This window comes from Helianthus annuus, chromosome 10, assembly GCF_002127325.2.
Source record: "Helianthus annuus cultivar XRQ/B chromosome 10, HanXRQr2.0-SUNRISE, whole genome shotgun sequence".
NCBI lineage: Eukaryota > Viridiplantae > Streptophyta > Magnoliopsida > Asterales > Asteraceae > Helianthus > Helianthus annuus.
Genome location: NC_035442.2, coordinates 126,569,769 through 126,588,580, shown reverse-complemented (window position 1 = coordinate 126,588,580; position 18,812 = coordinate 126,569,769). Strand labels below are relative to the sequence as shown.

General features: G+C 37.7%; 1 protein-coding gene across 1 annotated transcript; it reads right to left on the bottom strand.

Annotated features, from left to right (window-relative positions):
• Window positions 1-12,155: 12,155 nt before the first annotated feature.
• LOC110884758 (cyclin-D2-2) lies at window positions 12,156-14,050 on the bottom strand. The gene is made up of 5 exons (XM_022132478.2): window positions 13,637-14,050; window positions 13,461-13,553; window positions 12,890-13,193; window positions 12,613-12,722; window positions 12,156-12,497 (listed from the first exon to the last, which is right to left on the bottom strand). The coding sequence occupies exons 1-5, from the start codon at window positions 13,790-13,792 to the stop codon at window positions 12,252-12,254; spliced, it is 909 nt and encodes a 302-aa protein (XP_021988170.1). The 5' UTR covers window positions 13,793-14,050; the 3' UTR covers window positions 12,156-12,251.
• Window positions 14,051-18,812: the final 4,762 nt, after the last annotated feature.

Below are 18,812 nucleotides of genomic sequence, written 5' to 3'. Positions count from 1 at the left end.
AAGTGGAGTTCAGAATTGACATTATTCCTGGAGCAGCGCCAGTTGTAAGAGCACCTTACAGATTAGCACCGACTGAGATGAAAGAATTGAGAACTCAACTGGATGATTTATTGGCAAAAGGATTTATTAGACCTAGCTCATCTCCTTGGGGAGCATCGATTCTGTTTGTAAAGAAGAAGGATGGATCGATGCGTCTATGCATTGATTATCGCAAGCTTAACAAGGTCACAATCAAGAACAGATATCCATTGCCCAGGATCGACGATCTGTTCGATCAATTGCAAGGGGCAAGTTGTTTCTCCAAGATTGATTTGAGGTCAGGTTACCATCAGCTGAAGGTAAGAGATGAAGATGTGCATAAAACTGCATTCAGAACTCGTTATGGTCACTACGAGTTCTTAGTGATGCCTTTTGGGCTTACTAATGCACCAGCAGCGTTCATGGATCTCATGAATCGCATTTGCAAACCCTACTTGGACAAGTTTGTCATCATCTTCATTGATGACATTCTTATTTATTCGAAGAACCAGGTTGATCACGAGAAGCACCTTCGTTGTATTCTTAAACTTCTTCAGCAAGAGAAGCTCTACGCCAAGTTTTCAAAGTGTGAGTTTTGGCTTCGAGAAGTCCAATTTCTTGGACATGTGGTTAGCGAGCGTGGTATCCAGGTGGATCCCGCTAAGATTGAAGCTATCATGAATTGGCAAGGACCGACGACGCCCACAGAGATTCATAGTTTCTTGGGCCTGGCAGGATATTATAGGTGTTTTATTGAAAATTTCTCAAGGATTGTTGCACCCCTAACTTCACTGACTCGCAAGAATATCAAGTTCGATTGGGGTCCTAAGCAACAAGAATCCTTCGATATTCTTAAACAGAAGTTGAGCAATGCACCTGTGTTGACATTGCCCAACGGGATTGAAGAATTTGTAGTATATTGTGATGCATCTCACACTGGCATGGGATGTGTGCTTATGCAAAAAGGCAAGGTTATTGCCCCAACAATTAAAGGTGCACGAAAAGAATTACACCAACCACGACTTGGAATTGGGTGCTGTTGTGTTTGCACTAAAACTTTGGAGGCATTATTTATATGGTACCAAGTGTGTGATCTATTCTGATCACAAGAGCCTCCAACATTTGTTTAACCAGAAGGATTTAAACATGAGGCAACGTCGATAGATGGAGACACTGAATGATTATGATTGTGAAATCGGATACCATCCAGGCAAGGCGAATGTAGTCGGCGATGCTTTGAGCAGGAAAGAAAGGGTTAAGCCCATTAGAATCAATGCCAAGAGCATTGAATTGAAAAACAATTTGAATAAAAGATTGTAAGCCGCTCAAAACCAAGCTGTATTAGAAGCCAACTATCCGAATGAAAAGTTGGGAGTCACTGCTGAACAATTATCATATGGAAAGGATGGAATCCTAAGATTGAATGGACGAATATGGGTTCCAATCTATGGAGGACTTCGGGACGTTATCCTCCAAGAAGCCCATAGTTCCAAGTATTCTGTTCACCCTGGTAGTGACAAGATGTACCAGGATTTAAAGATAAATTACTGGTGGATAGGTTTGAAGAAATCTATAGCCACTTATGTGGCCAAATGTCTGACGTGTGCTCAAGTTAAAGCAGAACACCAAAAGCCGTCGGGTTTGCTACAACAGCCTGAACTTCCCACTTGGAAGTGGGAAATGGTAACTATGGATTTTATCATTAAGTTACCGAAAACAAAGCGAGGAAATGATACTATTTGGGTTATAGTAGATAGACTGACTAAGTCAGCCCACTTCTTACCTATTAAGGAAAAACACAGCTCAGCTGTACATAGACGAGATTGATCTCTCCACAGGGTGCCAGTGTCTATCATCTCTGATAGGGATACGAGGTATACATCGTATTTTTGGAAAATGTTGCTGACATAAGCTATTGAAGCTGAAGCTATCCAAAGACCAAAGACAGTGGAAGATTGCAAGAAGACTGAAGACAAAGTTTTGACTGAAGACAAAGTTTTGACTGAAGACAAAGTTTTTATGAAGCTATTGTCAAGGGGGAGTTTGTTGGTGCATATTTGTGACAACAGCTTAGATTTGGTCTTTGGATATCTTGTAATTAGTTTAACGATAAACAGTTAGCGGGTTTAGCTTTGTATTAGTGAGATAATTGAGTTTGGGCTAAACTAAACCCAGTTTGGATCATAGGGGACGAATTGGGCTTGCCCATGTAGTACACCCTAGTCCAACTTGTAAACCTTGTGTTATATAAACAAGGTTAGGCTTTAGGGTTTAGGTTAATCAGTTAATCAGCCAAAACAGAGTTTGAGAGGCATTGGAATTCGTGAGAGCTAGACTTGGACGAATTTGAGTGTGTGGTTAGGGTTTTGATTGATTGTAATTCAGTTTGATAGATAATCAATAAAAACCCGGTTTGATTGAATTGCTGTTTCTGTTCATCTACTTGTTTTCTGTTATATTCTGATCAAGAGGATTCCGCACTCTTGATTGGAAAGACGATTCTGTGAAGATCCATATACATCAAGGGGACCTACAGAAAAGCTTTCAGCAATCCCTAGGCACTCGATTAAATTTCAGCACTGCATATCATCCTCAGACGGATGGTCAAAGCGAGCGTACAATACAAATGCTCGAGGATATGCTACGAGCTTATGTTATTGAATTAAGTGGAAGTTGGGATGATCATCTTCCATTGATAGAGTTTTCATATAATAATAGCTATCATTCGAGTATACAAGCTGCACCTTTTGAAGCTTTGTATGGAAGAAAGTGCAGGACGCCCGTTTGTTGGGCAGAAGTTGGGGATGTCCAACTAACAGGACCTGATAGAGTCCTGGAAATGACAGATAAGATTGTACGGATACGAGATCGTCTCAAAGCTGCCAGGGATAGGCAGAAAAGCTACGCAGATAAAAGGCGTAAACCTCTAAAGTTCGAGCTTGGTGACAAGGTGTTACTGAAGGTATCACCCTGGAAGGGAGTGATGCGATTTGGCAAGAAAGGCAAGTTAAGCCCAAGATGCATAGGACCATTCGAGATCATGGAATGTGTCGGAACAGTGGCTTACAAGTTAAACCTGCCTGAAGAGCTCAGTGGAATTCATAATGTGTTCCACATCTGCAATCTAAAGAAGCGTCTAGCTGATGAATCGCTAGCCATGTCACATAAAGATGTGCATATAGATGAGAGCTTAAAGTTTGTTGAAAAACCTTTGTCGATAGAGGATCGACAGGTTAAGAAGCTTCGAAAGAAGCACGTACCGATTGTGAAGGTTAAATGGGATGCCCGTAGAGGTCTCGAATACACGTGGGAGGTTGAGTCCACAATGAAACAGAAGTACCCTCATTTATTTCAGTAAATCTCGAGGTCGAGATTTCTTTTAAGGGGGTGAGGATGTAACACCTCGTAAAATCACGACCAATATAATGAAGACACGTGTCATGGACTTTAAACGTGTAGGGAATTATTTCTGAAGGACTGAAGTTGTCAAACAATGTAACTATGTGAATAAAGGGATCCAAAGTGTCAACATGCCATTCTTGTGCCTCTGATTGACCTCACACGACGTTCGTATTCTTTAACGAATAATTTATCGAACACTGTAAGTCGTTTTTGTTAAAAATAAGGATCTTATGAAACATAGGGGTTGAAAGTGTCAACATGTTAAAAGTAACCTCTGAGTGACCTTTTAACGATTCTAAAAACATTGTGATAATTTATTTTGATCCTAAGAATAGCGGATATTAAATCCGTGGAGTTTCGACGCATTTAAATAATTAAAGTGTTAATTCCAAGAAATAAGGGTCAAAAGCGTCAACGATGAAATTCAGGACGTTTTGGGTGATCGTATAACTAATCGGGAGCTTAACGGAGTTTGCTTATGACTTAAAGTCCTTAAAAGTCAAGTTTGGGGGTTAAAAATGCAATAAAAACAAGTTTAGAAGGACAAGGGGCCAAAATTGCAAAGCTGGCAAACTCGTGACCGGACCCGACCTTTACGCGGGCCGCGTAGGCCCTCGGCCATGTGTTACGCGGGCCGCCTAGAACCTGCAGATGCAGAAAATGTTGACAGGTGCCTGTTCCACCGCCTTAGTTGCATGGTTTTCGAATTCAGGGGCTGCACCAATGGTATTTCATGCATAGGGGACACCTGGGATAATCAGAAAACATCTGTAGACCTTGTTGGATTGATCTTGTGAGTTCTAATGTCCTATATAAGAACTTGTTAGTTGCTAGTTCATGCACATTCACAAAGATTTATTCAAAACACATCCTCTAGACTTCAAGCAAGCTTCCGTCAGCTCTTAATTCGTGCTAAGGACCATTGTGAGTGTTCTTAGCCTCTCTAGTTCATGTTTTATTAGTCTAATGACCCAAAAGTCAAAGCCGTCGTAATTAAGCTTTGACTTAGTGATTAATCACTAATGGTCCAGTAATTTTTTGAGTTGAAAGTGGCTATGAGTTGGTAGTTATGTGGGTAATAAGTCCTTAAAAGGACACCCTCTGATTTCCACTCTAACTTGGTCAATTGTCGGGTCAAACTTAATATCAAAAAGTCATCAGAAAGCTATTTTGCAAATAAATTCATAATTAGCAATATAGAAGCTATGGAACCTATTTTAACACCAAAATAACTTGGTAATTAATGTAAGAACATGTCTAAGCATGTTCAACCCGACAATTCTGACTTTAGGCTCGGTTCGGAACCGAAAGTCGCAAAAGAAGACTTTTGCTTTGACTTTCAGTTCTGACCCGATTTAGCTTAGTTTAGATATGCCTTAAGGTTCCTTTAGGACCATATTATAAGTTAGTAAAACCCTCTGAGGTTATACTACATGGTTCCTTATTTATCTGATTCATTGCATGTTTCCGTTATATGCTTAAAAGTTGACCATTATGCCCTTTTGACATTAAAACGAGATTTTTGAAAATGTGAGAGGAACAAAAACCTTTATTATTAATTTATAAACTTGTCCTAAAAATTTGACATCAGTTTGAGGTCTAAATTAGGAGTTATGCTCAATATCGTAATTTGAAAGCTTTTTATTAATTAAACGGCATATTTAGCATAAAGCCTATTTAAACCCGAATTTTGACACCAAACCTTTTACCCACTGATGTAATATAATATTTTAGGATTTTTGAAGATTTTTATTTATTTTTAAACTGATCATAACATAGGGTTATTGCTTTGATTCGGTAATTGACGGTTATACCCTTTTTGCTAATAAAATGAGTTTTACATAACTTTTTGATACCAAACTTTTTGCTACTGATTTTTTATGATAAATAAATTATTTTAAGCCTTCTGGACTGATAAAAATCTCAGCTTTCCTTATATAACCTTAAAATCGCCTAAAACCGACTTTTTACGCATTTTAAACGCATAGTGTGGATTAAAACTATTTTTGACATATAAGACTTAATACCTACTGATGTTTTAAGTAAATTTTTATACTTTAATAGTAAGCAAAATTTTTGAACTCAGATTTCCAAATTTGACCTTTAAAGCTAATGTGAAATTACCAAAATGCCCCTACGGTGCATAGTTTGGTTATAAATGGTAAATTTCACATATATGCAATACCCTACTGTTATGACTTACAAAAATAAATATTTTTACTAATCATTTTAAATCAGAACCTCAGATTAATATTTAATCTCTTTTATAACCTTTAAAATGACCGAAATACCCCTACGGAGCTTAATTTGAGTTTAAATTCGTTTTGGGCATAATGGAAGGTATCCTACTGATATCACAATATACTTAAGGCATATTCACTTGTGAAACCTGTACATGACTCATTTGGTTACCCATTATGCATTTTTCGCGTTCAGTACGGTTTATGTGACTAGTTTGCATAAAGTGACCGAAACGGGTCAAACCTTATCATTTTTGTTAGCGAAGGATATTTAAACTTTATTATGATTATAATCCTTATAAGTTTATGTAATAACTGATATGTTAATTTGGTACGTTGTGTGATAAGTGTGGGCATAGATCATAAGCGGGTAATTTTAAAACTGCCGATGATAGTTTTGCCGCCAAGATTAACCGCCAGTTTCACACATATATATGTCTTGTCCGGTAACTATTTCCGGCACCAAGACAGATTGTTCCATAATCATTCTGTCCATTCGCTTGTTTCTTCATCATTCAAAACTCATTCTTTCATTTCTGTATTCTTGATATCAATCACAAACATGTCCACTGATGTTCCGAAATCCTGTTTATCCGCTGCAAACATAACCGGAGTCCAACAATGTGGTATCAGAGCCACATCAGGGACGTGTGCAGAAATCAGAACCACTTCTACAATTCTACCATGTCAACACTATTATGATGAACAAAATGAGAGGGAGAAAAGCAAACGCCGGGTGAAATTATGTTACTATTGTCACCGGCCAGGGCATCAAATTTATTCATGCAAATCCAAGGAAAATGACGAAGCAACACAACTTGTTAACCAAGCGGTTAATGCCGGAATCCAGACACAAAGGAGGGATGCAGAAGATCGGGGCGAAATAATAGTGACTGGCATGGAAGGCGGCCAGTGGAATGACATATGGTATGTCAGTAACTCGTTCTCGCATCATTACACCGGTAATATAAATGTTTTCAAAAGGATTAAACATTTGGTTGGTGTTGATACAAACACTGGGGAAAACAACTTTCTGTTCATCCGGGATATAGGGAACGTTGAAATCAAGTCTAACAATGAAAAATTAAAGATTTAAAGTGTCTTTTATACCCCGGAATTGGACAGAAATGTCTTGAGCATGAATCAATTGACATTACAAGGATTCACCGTCAACAAAAACGGTGATACTTGTAGCATTTATCCGATGTTCTCTCCTCCCGTGATGAATACTGTAAATGAAGTTACTGGTTTGTCAAAAGAAGAAGAGTTAGGATTAAAAGAAATACAGAAGGTTATGAATCTGAATGATGTGAACGAGAAGTATAAAGAAGATTATTTAAATACATATTTCGAAACTTTAAATGTTACGAATGAAAGTGAATTTGATTGGAGTCGGATGATCTTAAGGGCGTTAGAATTTCATGAATTTGCTGACTGCAAAGCCCTGTTAGACATGATCGATGATCAAGACTTCGTATTCAAATACAAGCATGATCTTGAAATAAAATTCGAAAATATGGTGGGCTGGTTTCTGAAAGAAAAAATGGGAATAACTTCAAGATCAGTACCCCCACTTCTGGATGATGGGAGAAGAATAGATCTGCTTGGTTTGTACATTATGGTGGAAAGAGACGGAGGTTATCAAAGTGTTACTGTTGACAATTTGTGGCTGGCGATAGCGAAAAATCTTGGGTTCGAATATCAAGACGGTGACTTCATTAGAGTCATTTATGCCATGTATTTGGACGTTTTGGTATATTACTACAAGTTTAAATCTGTTCAAAAGAAGGTGCAGGACAAAGAAATGGTGGAACAAGGAGAAAGCTCAATGGCCGGAAATGATCGAGGAAGAAGTAAGAGTGCAGATCCGGTACCGGAGGACGTTGCATCAGAACATCACGCTCTTTATGTCGGAAATAGCTGGGAAGGCTCCTGGAATCTGCACAAGAAGCGCCGCCGATTCAATTTCAACGAAGCTCGTAAAGCCGTCGATGAAGCCAACAGGAGCGTGCTGATGTATGCCGCTAAACATAATTAAGTTTAAGGGAAGGTGTTAGCGAAGGATATTTAAACTTTATTATGATTATAATACTTATAAGTTTATGTAATAACTGATATGTTACATTCGGTACGTTGTGTGATAAGTGTGGGCATAGATCATAAGCGGGTAATTTTAAAATTGCCGATGATAGTTTTGCCGCCAAGATTAACCGCCAGTTTCACACATATATATGTCTTGTCCGGTAACTGTTTCTGGCACCAAGACAGATTGTTCCATAATCATTATGTTCATTCGCTTGTTTCTTCATCATTCAAAACTCATTCTTTCATTTCTGTATTCTTGATATCAATCACAAACATGTCCACTAATGTTCCGAAATCCTGTTTATCCGCTGCAAATATAACCGGAGTCCAACAATTTTCATCTCAAAATCCAGAATGTGTTTAGTTTACCCATATTATACAAGTCTTCATACTTGTCGGGCCTAAACCACATTCAAATCCGGTCTTCGCTTAATCTTGCGTTTTGAACCATAAATCTTCCTTTAAAACTAACCGGTCTAAGTATTAAACTTAAGTATGACCCGTTAGGAATCTAATAGGTTATTAAAACCTTCGTTCCAGATTTAGGAGCCCAGTAAAAGATATTTGCACTTGCTGATTGTATACGGCTGGGATAAATTTGTATAAATTTGCTCAGGTAAATACTTTTAACTTATTTTCCGTTATACGGGCTTGGTATACGGTCTTATAATAATACCGCTTGGTCGGGTGTGTAATTGTTTAAATCGGATTGTGATTAATATATTTGCATAACCCATTTTAATATGTTTTGTTTGGTATATGGCCTTTGGGGGGTTAATGACCATGTCCTGGATATCCTCGGCTCATTCATTAAAATGGCCACGACTTAAGCACGGGGTGTAGGCATACACCTGACAGTTGCGTATGTATAAATGGTAATCCACAATAAGGAATTCTCCTTGTGGGCATTATACCTGTGGTGTGTCAGTTAATCTTGTCCGGCACTTCTAACCAGCCCTGACGGACGGCAAACATATAAATCTGTATACAAGATTATTTTAAAATAATTGTCCCAAGTTATAAAAGTATCATTTGTGCCTTGTGCATTTAAATCAATTTTCTTAAATGTTTTTAAAAGAGTCGGTTAATTGTATTTACCAGTGTAAACTGACATATTTTCCAAAAGGCTAAAGTGCAGGTACTAGGTGGAATAGGCTGGCTACTCCTGAGTGAATAAATAAGAGTCTTGCAAGCTTTGTCACTTAAAATCTGTTGAACAATTATCTTCTTTTGTTTTGATCCGCCTGTGGATCCTTTTTACTTTCCGTTTGTAATACTCATGTTACTTTCATTCGGTTTGTAATATTTTTACTTTAGACTTCCACTGTGCATTAAACTGTGATAAAGTGACTATGATGATATCAACTACGTCACGATATTCCCCACCGGTAATACGTGGAAATATCGGAGTGTGACATTACTTGAAACTTTGTTTATTAATGTGATAGGAAGTTAGGAAATAGGGTTTGATTGTTTGAAAATTGAAATTGACCCAACCTGACCCGATCTGATCCGACCCGCGAAACTTTATTTGTTTATGTTTACTTGTTTTACATGACCCGACCCGACCCGAACCTCTATGAACTGATTTTTTTATATAGCTTGGGGTCTGAAATCTTTAAACTTTTTTCGCATCCCCAGGAAAAAATTCTTGGGTCCGCCACTGGGTGTAGTGTAGCCAAGTACACCCCACCCACTCTTAGGTGAGAGTTGAAACCAAGGCTTCCAAACCTGGATGTTCCTAGAGGCTTTACCTCTGCCAGTGAACCACCAACCCCAATGTTAATAATATAAGTAAATCATAACCAGACCATTGTTTCTTAACTGATTCGGTAATTTAAATTATTCGGCTCCCCTTGGGAATAGGGGTGCAAGCGAGCCAAGCCGAGCCCGGGCCTTACATAATCAAGCTCAGCTCGTTAAGACTTTTTAAAGCTCGAGCTCGGCTCACTAATAAAATTTATAACTCGAGCTCGGCTCGAAAGCTCAATCCAAGTATCTGTGGCGCGAGTTTAAACAAGCCAAAGCTCGGCTCGAGCTCGTTTTTGGTTGTTAAAGAGCCGAGGCTCGACTCGAGCTCGGTTCGACAGTTTGAGAACTCAAATAAAAAACATTTAGACCAATCATTATTGAAAATATAGGAGAAAAATTTACATCGAAATAGTTGGTAAACGGGCAACAAGCTGCGCCGCTACCCCTTTTTGAATAGCAAAACTAAGCCTTTTAAAAACTACGTTCATAGATCTCGGGGTCATAACATTACTATGCATGACCCTTTGAACTCGACTAAGTAGGTCCACAGCCTCTGGCGCCAGAAAACCAAAAGTATCAAAAGCAAATGGGATAAACACGTGTTGGTTGTCAAGGCACGCTTTCTCATGTTTGGTCACTTTACCCGAAGCAGCCTTTAAAGCAGCCTGACCCACCGTGAAAGCACTACCCCCTAAGCCCACAAGCGGGGAAACCCCTGTTAGATCCACACATGCATGTTTTCCTCCTACCCATCCAAAGACCAGAATGTCGTCCGGTCGAAGGGTAGATCTCCCTTCCAACGGGTCTGTTAAGAAATTAACGGGTGGCTCTTTCTTAGCAGAAATACCAGCACACCTGAATATGTCAAAAAGGACACCCCTAACCAAATCATGTCGGTATTTGAACCCCGGGAGCTCTTTACAATGAACCGCATGCTCCCCAAAGGAATCCAAACACGCCTTATGACAGACAGGGCATACCTCATCAACTGGGAATAAAGGAATCATGAGGCGATACTTAAGGATAGTACGATACTCAACCAGCGACATATGCTGGCCTAACCCATCTATAGGTATAGCAAGAAGGAAATCTTGTGCATGTGGTGCTCGGAGACACTCAAAAACGGCTTTTTGTAAATCTAGTTTGAACCCTAAAGTATACTAAGCTTGATAAAGCTCGAGAAGCCTAAACGAACTACACATACAAGGCTCGAGCTCGGGCGATATCTAATCGATCCTTATTTCAAGCTCGTGCTCGATAAGGCTCGGCTTATTCGAGCTTTTTATCGATTCGATCTCGAGTAACTCGGCTTGCTAGCCGCTCGGCTTGTTTGCACCCCTACCGTTTGTTACTAGGTTTCACAAAATATGTTATATGACTTATATCTGATTAAAAAAAATAAATTTTACTATAAATCATGCCAAATTTAGCATTGTTCTCCATATGTGAAAGTTTCAGTTCATTGATATAGAATGATTCAAACAAACACGACAGAAATTTAAACTTGTGTTTGTTTAAATCGAAACCATACCATGACCCATATTTGGAATTTCCAATTTGGTTGTCTTTCAGAAACAATAATTTAAATTCAATTATTTTTAGGTTGGTACCGAAAAATATTAAAAATCCATAACCCATACAAATATGAGATAATTCGAAAGTTCAGGGGGTAATTGAAAATAACAGAAAGTTCCAAAAATGAATAGTTAAGACATGGTACATTTGTCAAGACACGTGGCGAAACCCCACATGAGCAGAGTTGCAGGACAGAAAGGCTTGTTAAATGGTCCTTTGGAAAAGAGTATATTTCACCCTTAAAATACATTAAAAAGTAAAAAAAAAAATATTTGTTGTTTTAAATAAAAGAAAACAAATAAAGAAGGGAAAACCGAACAAACCCGACATTTTTTTTTATTTTATATATCTTTATCATTCCACACGAAAAAGGACAATTACCAGAAATTGTTTATCGAAAACTTTTTAATATAGAGTCGCCTCAAAAAGAATGTAAGCTTAGTCGTTTCAGCCTCAGCAGCCTCGAAAAGAATTTAGGCCTAGTTGTTTCAATCATTCAGCTATCTCAACCGTCTCGCAAAAAGCATAAGCCCCCGCTAGCCATTTAGACGACTAGCAGCCTCACAAAAACTGTAGACTAATTCACACTAATCTTAGCTTACGAAACTGATGTGACAATTTCTAATTAGTAAATAAGAATGTGAAAATACGTGAAAAGTAATCTCTAAATTGAAAAGTTTTTTTTCAACAATATCTATTTTCCTAATTTCCCCAATAAATAAACACTTAATATTACAAAAATACACAATGAAAAGTAATATTATTTTAGATTAGCAAATTCCAACACCCCTAAATGTATTTCATGTGACTTGACAGAGTGATTGACAACAAAAATTATAGTCAAACCAGCAAATAAAAGCAAAGATCTTTCACTTACTTTTTATGTCTGAATAATTATATTTTACATAAACAAAATAACTAAACAATAAAGTTGCATTAAATATCTTCATAATAAATTGAAAAATAAAGAAATGACGCTTTTAGAATGTGTTTAATACTTTAATAATCCTAATTATTCCAGCTAAAATGCTAAATTGACAAGTGCCAGCTATCAATAATTAATATTAATAATTTATATTTATATTATATCAAAACTTTAATCTTAACAAGAAAAAAAGAAAGATAAAGTTCATATTTTTAACTAATACATATAATAATTGAAATTAAGAAATTGCTTCACTATGGTTGTTCTTCCTGTACATTAGGCCTTGCTCGCTTCGCTTCTCTGTCTTGGTCTCCCGTTAACCTTGTTCGGACGATCTGAAGATCGTCTGAACGGGTGTCGCAACTAACACAAGTTGCGGCATCCAAGACGCCGTCAGGGCTCGCAGCCGGCCGCTCATCAGATCTCCATTGCTTTCTGACCGATGGACACGTGTCCACCAAGTACTCCTCCATTAGTTGATGACAGCTTCTCACCATTTCCTGTCCAATAATAATTAAATCAAGAATTCGTCAAATTTTTCATTTTTCACAGCTTTTCATGCTCAATTTCACACTTTTTGACAAAAAGTCAAAGAAAGAAAATCACAACAAGTACTTTGTCGACTTTCTCGTAGTAACTTTCCGGTATTTCCACACCTTCTCCGGCCGCCGAAACCACCGCCGCCGCCGCAATCACCGACGGCCGAAACCTCATGAAGTCAATCACTGCCCACATTCAACAAAAACCCAAAATTCAATAAAAAAACACATAGTTTCTCTAACTTTTTTAACAATTAAAAAATTTATGGCACGGGTAAACAGACAACAAGCTGTGTTACAATCCTTTTTTTTTAAATTAAATTAGGCCGGGTCGGGTCGGGTCATGGATTTACCACGGATGGTTTTGACGATAAGATCCGAGCATTGGCAATAGAAACGGTGTTCGTTGGCACAAGACGATTGCGGAAGCTTGTATACGAAATAATCGATAAAATCAAATGGAGTGACCGATCGGAGCCTCCAATTGAGTTTCTCCATCACCCAAAGCTCCATTTTCTGTATAGATTTCGGTTCGAATACAAATCGGGGCTCCGAAACTTGGAGATCCAATAGCAAAGGTACCTCAGGCTCCTCCATTTTAGCAGCTAGAGAAAAACACGCCACTGATAATAATTGGAATTTCCATCCATTATCCCACTGTGTTCACAAACCCCATCGTCATCTTCATATTCAATTTTTAATCAATTATACACAATAATAGATAATGCAACCCAGAAAACTAGGCATCTGCAACCCCTTTTTGTTGGTCGCAACTGTCCAGTTTTCTAGTAGCAGTATCTAGTACTGGATACTAGAAAACTGGATATTTGCGTGACCAGCGTTATTTTGCTATTCTTGCAACTTTTTTTCTTTTTTGTATTTTTTCGGTCGCAACTGCCCAGTTTTCTAGTAGAGCGTATATACCTCGAGAGAGGCGGGTGCGGCGGAGAGGAACCGGTCAAAATAGTTGACGGAAAGTACCGCGGTTAATGGGTGAAAATGATAATGTGCGTGAGCCTGCATTCAGTTAAATCGATTTATGCATGTACGTATGATATAAATATAAATAATAATAATAATAATACATATACACAACATACATTGAGAATCCAGTTAATAGAATCTTGACGGTGGGTGACATGGACAGATCGGAGAAGGTAGTCAGAAACCGGAGAATAATCGGATTCACCGGCGATGAGTGAGTCAACGAACGAATCTTCAACCGGAGTTGACCGGTGGTTCACGACGGCGGACATGGTGGTTGTATGGTGGAGGAATGACGACACATGGTTTATGGGTTGGGAAACGACATGTTTTTTTTAATAATCTCTCTTTTTTTGTTGTTTGTATGTCTGTTGTGTATTTAAGATGGGAGTGAAAAAAATGTTTTACAGATGAAGGGTGAATCGACGGCTAGCGTGTTTGGAGTAGTGTAGATTAGTGTGGTGGAGTGTAGGGGAATATGTATGGTCCGGTTAATATTTCATTGCTTTCACTTGGGAGTTGTGTCTTGACTAGTCAACTACACTACTCTGGTGTTTTTGGATCATTCACATTATTGGGGATTCATTTACACCAACTCTTCTATTTATTGCAATTTCATCTAATATTATTATTCATATAATATTCATAAATATTTACCCATGAGTTATTATGGTATTGCCTCATGATATATATTATTAGGTTATAATAAAATAAAGAGAGAAAAAATTGTAGATATGATAAGAAGAAATTTGGATTATAATTAGAGAGTTGATATTAGTTTGAGATGGAAATCATATGCAAGCCATATATATGGATACCTTATACAAAGTGGAAAAAGCGTGTGAATGATAGACATAAATGTCTAGCATTGATTTAGGAATCTAATTGTTAAGATTAATTGATCATAAAATCTTAAAGCTAATGGGTGTTAAGAGACGCCGCAGCACCATAGGAGCCGTTTGGCAACTTTTGAATGGGTAAGTGCTAAAGGAGTAAAAGTTCTGAACTATTAAGTGGTGAACAGTAAGGGGTCTGAACCATTAAGAGCCACTATAATGTTTAACCGTTCAGAGACAAATGTCTGATCAATTCAGATAAAAGGTCTTAACTATTCAGACTCAGTATAATGCTTAACCATTCAGAGGGAAATGTCTGAATCATTCAGACACCTGCTCGCGAAACAAACAGTCTGAACCATTAAGTGTTGAACCAGTAAGAGGTCTGAACCATTAAAAACTCATTAATAGCTAAACAAACAGCCCCTTAGTCAACAAATTGTCTCTTAACGCCTCCCAACACAACCTCACCTTAGTTAATGAGGGGCGCCAGAGGTTCTTCCGCCAAGTAATGGCGAGCACCATGCGTGTGTGGGTTATTCCACACTATGTCAGTGAGTGAGTTAGTTAATGTCCATTGCCTACGTGGTGCGGGCGTGACACATGTGCGATGTATTCCTCACTACCCAGCCTAACAATCACGTAATAAAATGCAAAAATGACAAAAAAAAAAAAAAGAAAAAGAATAAGCACAACCGTTGATTTTTAACCAACTTTCACCACTTTTTTAAGCGTCTATAACTTTTTTAAAAGTTAATATTTAATAAAATATAAACCATAAAAACAAGCAATGTACTGTCTTTAATTTTAATTTGATGTTGTTAAAGATTTTTTAATTAACATGTTACGTGATTACGTAATTACATACCTTTATGTGATTACGTGATTGCGTACCATTACATGATTGCATAATATGCTTCATTTTCAAAATAGTTATAACGTTATGTAATTATTCATTCCTTCTTACGTAATTACATGATTCGATACACCCATACATGATTACGTATTGGCCATTATGCCCTTAGCCTAAAGTACAGATATCACATATATGGGAGAAGATCATAATAAAACTCTGTTTTCGTGAGATCAAGAAAACTCTCTCAAGCGATTGATATTTGTGTTGAATTTTTTATGGGGGTTAGTTTTTAGGGTTTAATTTTTTGATTTTAGAGATTAACTTTTAGGGTTTAGCTTTAGCATTTAGTTTTTAGCTTTTAGGCTTTAGCCTTTAGAGTTTAGCTTTTAAGATATAGTTTCTTTTTGGTTTTAGAGTTATTTTTTTAGAGTTTAAAGTCTAGGGTTTAGTATTAGTTAGATAGAGTTTTCTCATAAATATGAGTTTTCTAGTGACCTCTCCCTTGTGTGTGAATTATAGAGAAAAATCCTTGGTGAGTTAAGACAACCAAGAAAACTCAAGTGGGTGAACAAAAAACATGCCACATATTACACTTTTTGTGTCAGATGAGAGAGGAGAGAGAATGTGTTATACTTTTCAGCGTTACGTTTTTTCGAACTTCACCTGTTACACTTTTTATTAATTTCGAGAGTAGTTTTTCATTTTTTTTTTGAACTCACCTGTTACATTTTAAGGTTTTTTTTAGAATTTGCGGAGTTATTAGTTTGTAGTGCACTTAAACAATATGTTACATTTTTATAGGAAGTTTTTTGTGTAACAATTACAAACATGTTACACTTTGTGTCAGGCAAGGAGAGAGATGGTGTTACACCTTTATGTCAGATTGTTACATTTCTGCAAAGCACTTTTTGTACCCGATCAATCTACACCATAGAACCAGTGTAGGGAGCAGCATCAAATACAATAAAAGAATCAACAGTCATATGCGCAGTGGCACCATAATCGGGTATCCAAGAATCCACGCGCACGGAACTCGAGAGATCAGCAGATAAACCAAAATGAGGTGAATCTGAGTGCCCAGCCCATTGGGCAAAATGTGCAGGCCCAAAACCTGTTGAAACAAATGGTCCATTAGCGAACTGTGTTGTATGTGAGGAGTTTAGGCCAGCACCTAAGATTCGAGCGTGAGGCCCACTAACATATCCCCTATTTACTCCGGTAGGAATGGACGGCCCAGTAAACGAATTAGGATTAGAATTACCATTAAAACCTAATATTCTTTCATCAAATCCAATCCCTGAGTTGTCTTCCCCAAATTTCACACCTTTAAAACCTATTCCAGAGTTCTGACCAATATGTTGACCACCAGATTGACCACGATGAAAAAATTGTTGATTAAATGATTCCTCAATTCTTTGCCACAGATCTGAAGATGAAACAATACCTCTTGCCAAATGAACTAGAGAAGAAGACAAATTTGCAGTAAGGAAGGCTGAAACATATGCATCTGAACGATTCCATTTCTCTCTGGCTTCTTCTTCAACTGGTGGTTCGAAATTTCGATTCAAGAACTATAATATGCCTAAAGTTTTTAGAATTGTGAGAATCTGATGTTACTAGTTGAGAAAATTCTCATTATCAAGTTTAAACAGCATAAAATTCGTGATATTAGGTAAGCTATTGTGATTTGATGATGTAACATCATTCATGAATGATGATGTTGGAGATTGAGTTGCTAAATTTGATTTATTAGTCATGAAATTGAAATTGAGATTTGAGATTTGAATAATGAAATCTGAGAAGAATGATATGGAGATGAAGAATGAAGAATGAAGAAAAGGAAAGGAACATATCGAAAAAGAGAAGAATCTAAGAGACTGAAGCAGATTCACCAGAAATTCACCGGAGAAGATGGCTGGTGATGCAGTGGTTACCGGAAATCAGATCAGAAAGGCAACAACTTTTGCTTTAGAGCATAGTTCTGATACCATGTAATAAAGTATCAAGCTCAATAATCTCATCTCATCCCATATCATAATCAAAAGTCAATACAATACAATCCTCTCTCAATATATATAGAGGAGAATGGAAACAAACTATAACTATCTAAAAAAAATGGATAACTAACTACTAACAAGATAACTAACTGCTCCTGTAATATACACTCTAATACTACCCAATAATTTGAATTTAATGAAACCATTGGCATCGAACTTTTGACATTTGATTAACAGTTTCCAACATCGAATATATATAAATTGCTCGATCAAAAAACACTCTAGAACCTTTTCGTTCACTCAAACTCTCTAAATTTCTCAAATTGTTAATCTCTCACGCGGTGCTGGAAACCAGCAGGACATTAACTCTGAAAACTCTTTTCGTTCATCAATCTGAAGTTCCTGTAGGTATTTTTTATATGATTCTGTTCGGATTTAGGCAAAGAACAAAAGCCCTCTGCGCATCCTTCTCCATGGCTGGTGGTGGCGGAGAGATATCGGGGAGAGCTTGAGGAGGTGGCAGATCGCCATGGCTGGTGGTTCTGTGAGTGCAATCATAAATTAGGATCTGATTTGGTGGTTGCGGTGTGAAGATGATGGTTGTCAGTGGTGTGGGTTGGAAGCAGGGGCGAAACTAATGTCTTAAGAGGGGTAGCACGGGCTACACTCAACCCCGTATTTGTATTGTATTTTTATGGTTTTTTCGGGGGTTTTCAGTTTTATACAAAGGATATCCCTAAACAAATACGAGGACACCCTGAACTTATGGGCTAGCTCTGCCACTGGTTGGAGGTTGGTGGCTGGAGAGAGGTAGAGAGATAAAAAAAAGGGATAGAGAGATAAATAGGCTTTTTCTTTATATATAAAAAATATATACACACATATTGGCGACGTCATAAAAAAACAAGCCACTTCGTAAAAAAATCAACCAGAAGAAGTATGCATAAAAGTATTTGCCCCGAGGAAGGTGTCACACCCCAACCGATGGCGGAAACATCGGGGCGCGACACTGAGCGAAACAGATTGTCCAGAAGTTTCCATAACAATTATATTTATCAATTCCTTAAAACAACATGTCCCATACCATGTTATAAAAGATAGTACAATTATTACAGACAAAAATCTAGGCAAATAGTTCTGTTCCGATAACTCAGATTTCGTTTGTACAGACAACTATTTGTTGGCCTCTAGGACCTTATTCTAGCCTCGCTTTCCTAGCAGATAAGCATCCTAAACACCCGCCACATACGTTAAAATAAAGTCAATACACATAGTGTAACGGCGAGTATACAAGTTTGATAATAGCATATAGAGTTCGAAATAGTTTACGCATAACCAGCACGCACACAGAGGAAAACGAAGCATGTTAGTTATCGACATGAACCTATCGATACCAATGACTGCGGGTTGACTGCCCAAGTCAGTTCACAATACATGATCACCACTGTAATCCATGCAAGTAATTGTCCTTAACAACCCCCGTGTGAACGGGTGTTGAGTCCAAACTATAGTACTATCGTTGCTAAGGCAGGTAGACATCATTCCATGTGTAAACATAACAAACAAGCATTCATTAAGTCACGTAATACATGCGGTAGCGGTT

Coding starts and splice junctions, on each gene's coding strand:
- LOC110884758 (XM_022132478.2), bottom strand. CDS start 13,792: ATGTCCGCCGTCGTGAACCACCGGTCAACTCCGGTTGAAGATTCGTTC. Junction 13,554..13,636: donor CTATTAACTGGATTCTCAAT/GTATGTTGTGTA, acceptor AACTGAATGCAG/GCTCACGCACATTATCATTT. Junction 12,498..12,612: donor ACTACGAGAAAGTCGACAAA/GTACTTGTTGTG, acceptor ATTATTGGACAG/GAAATGGTGAGAAGCTGTCA.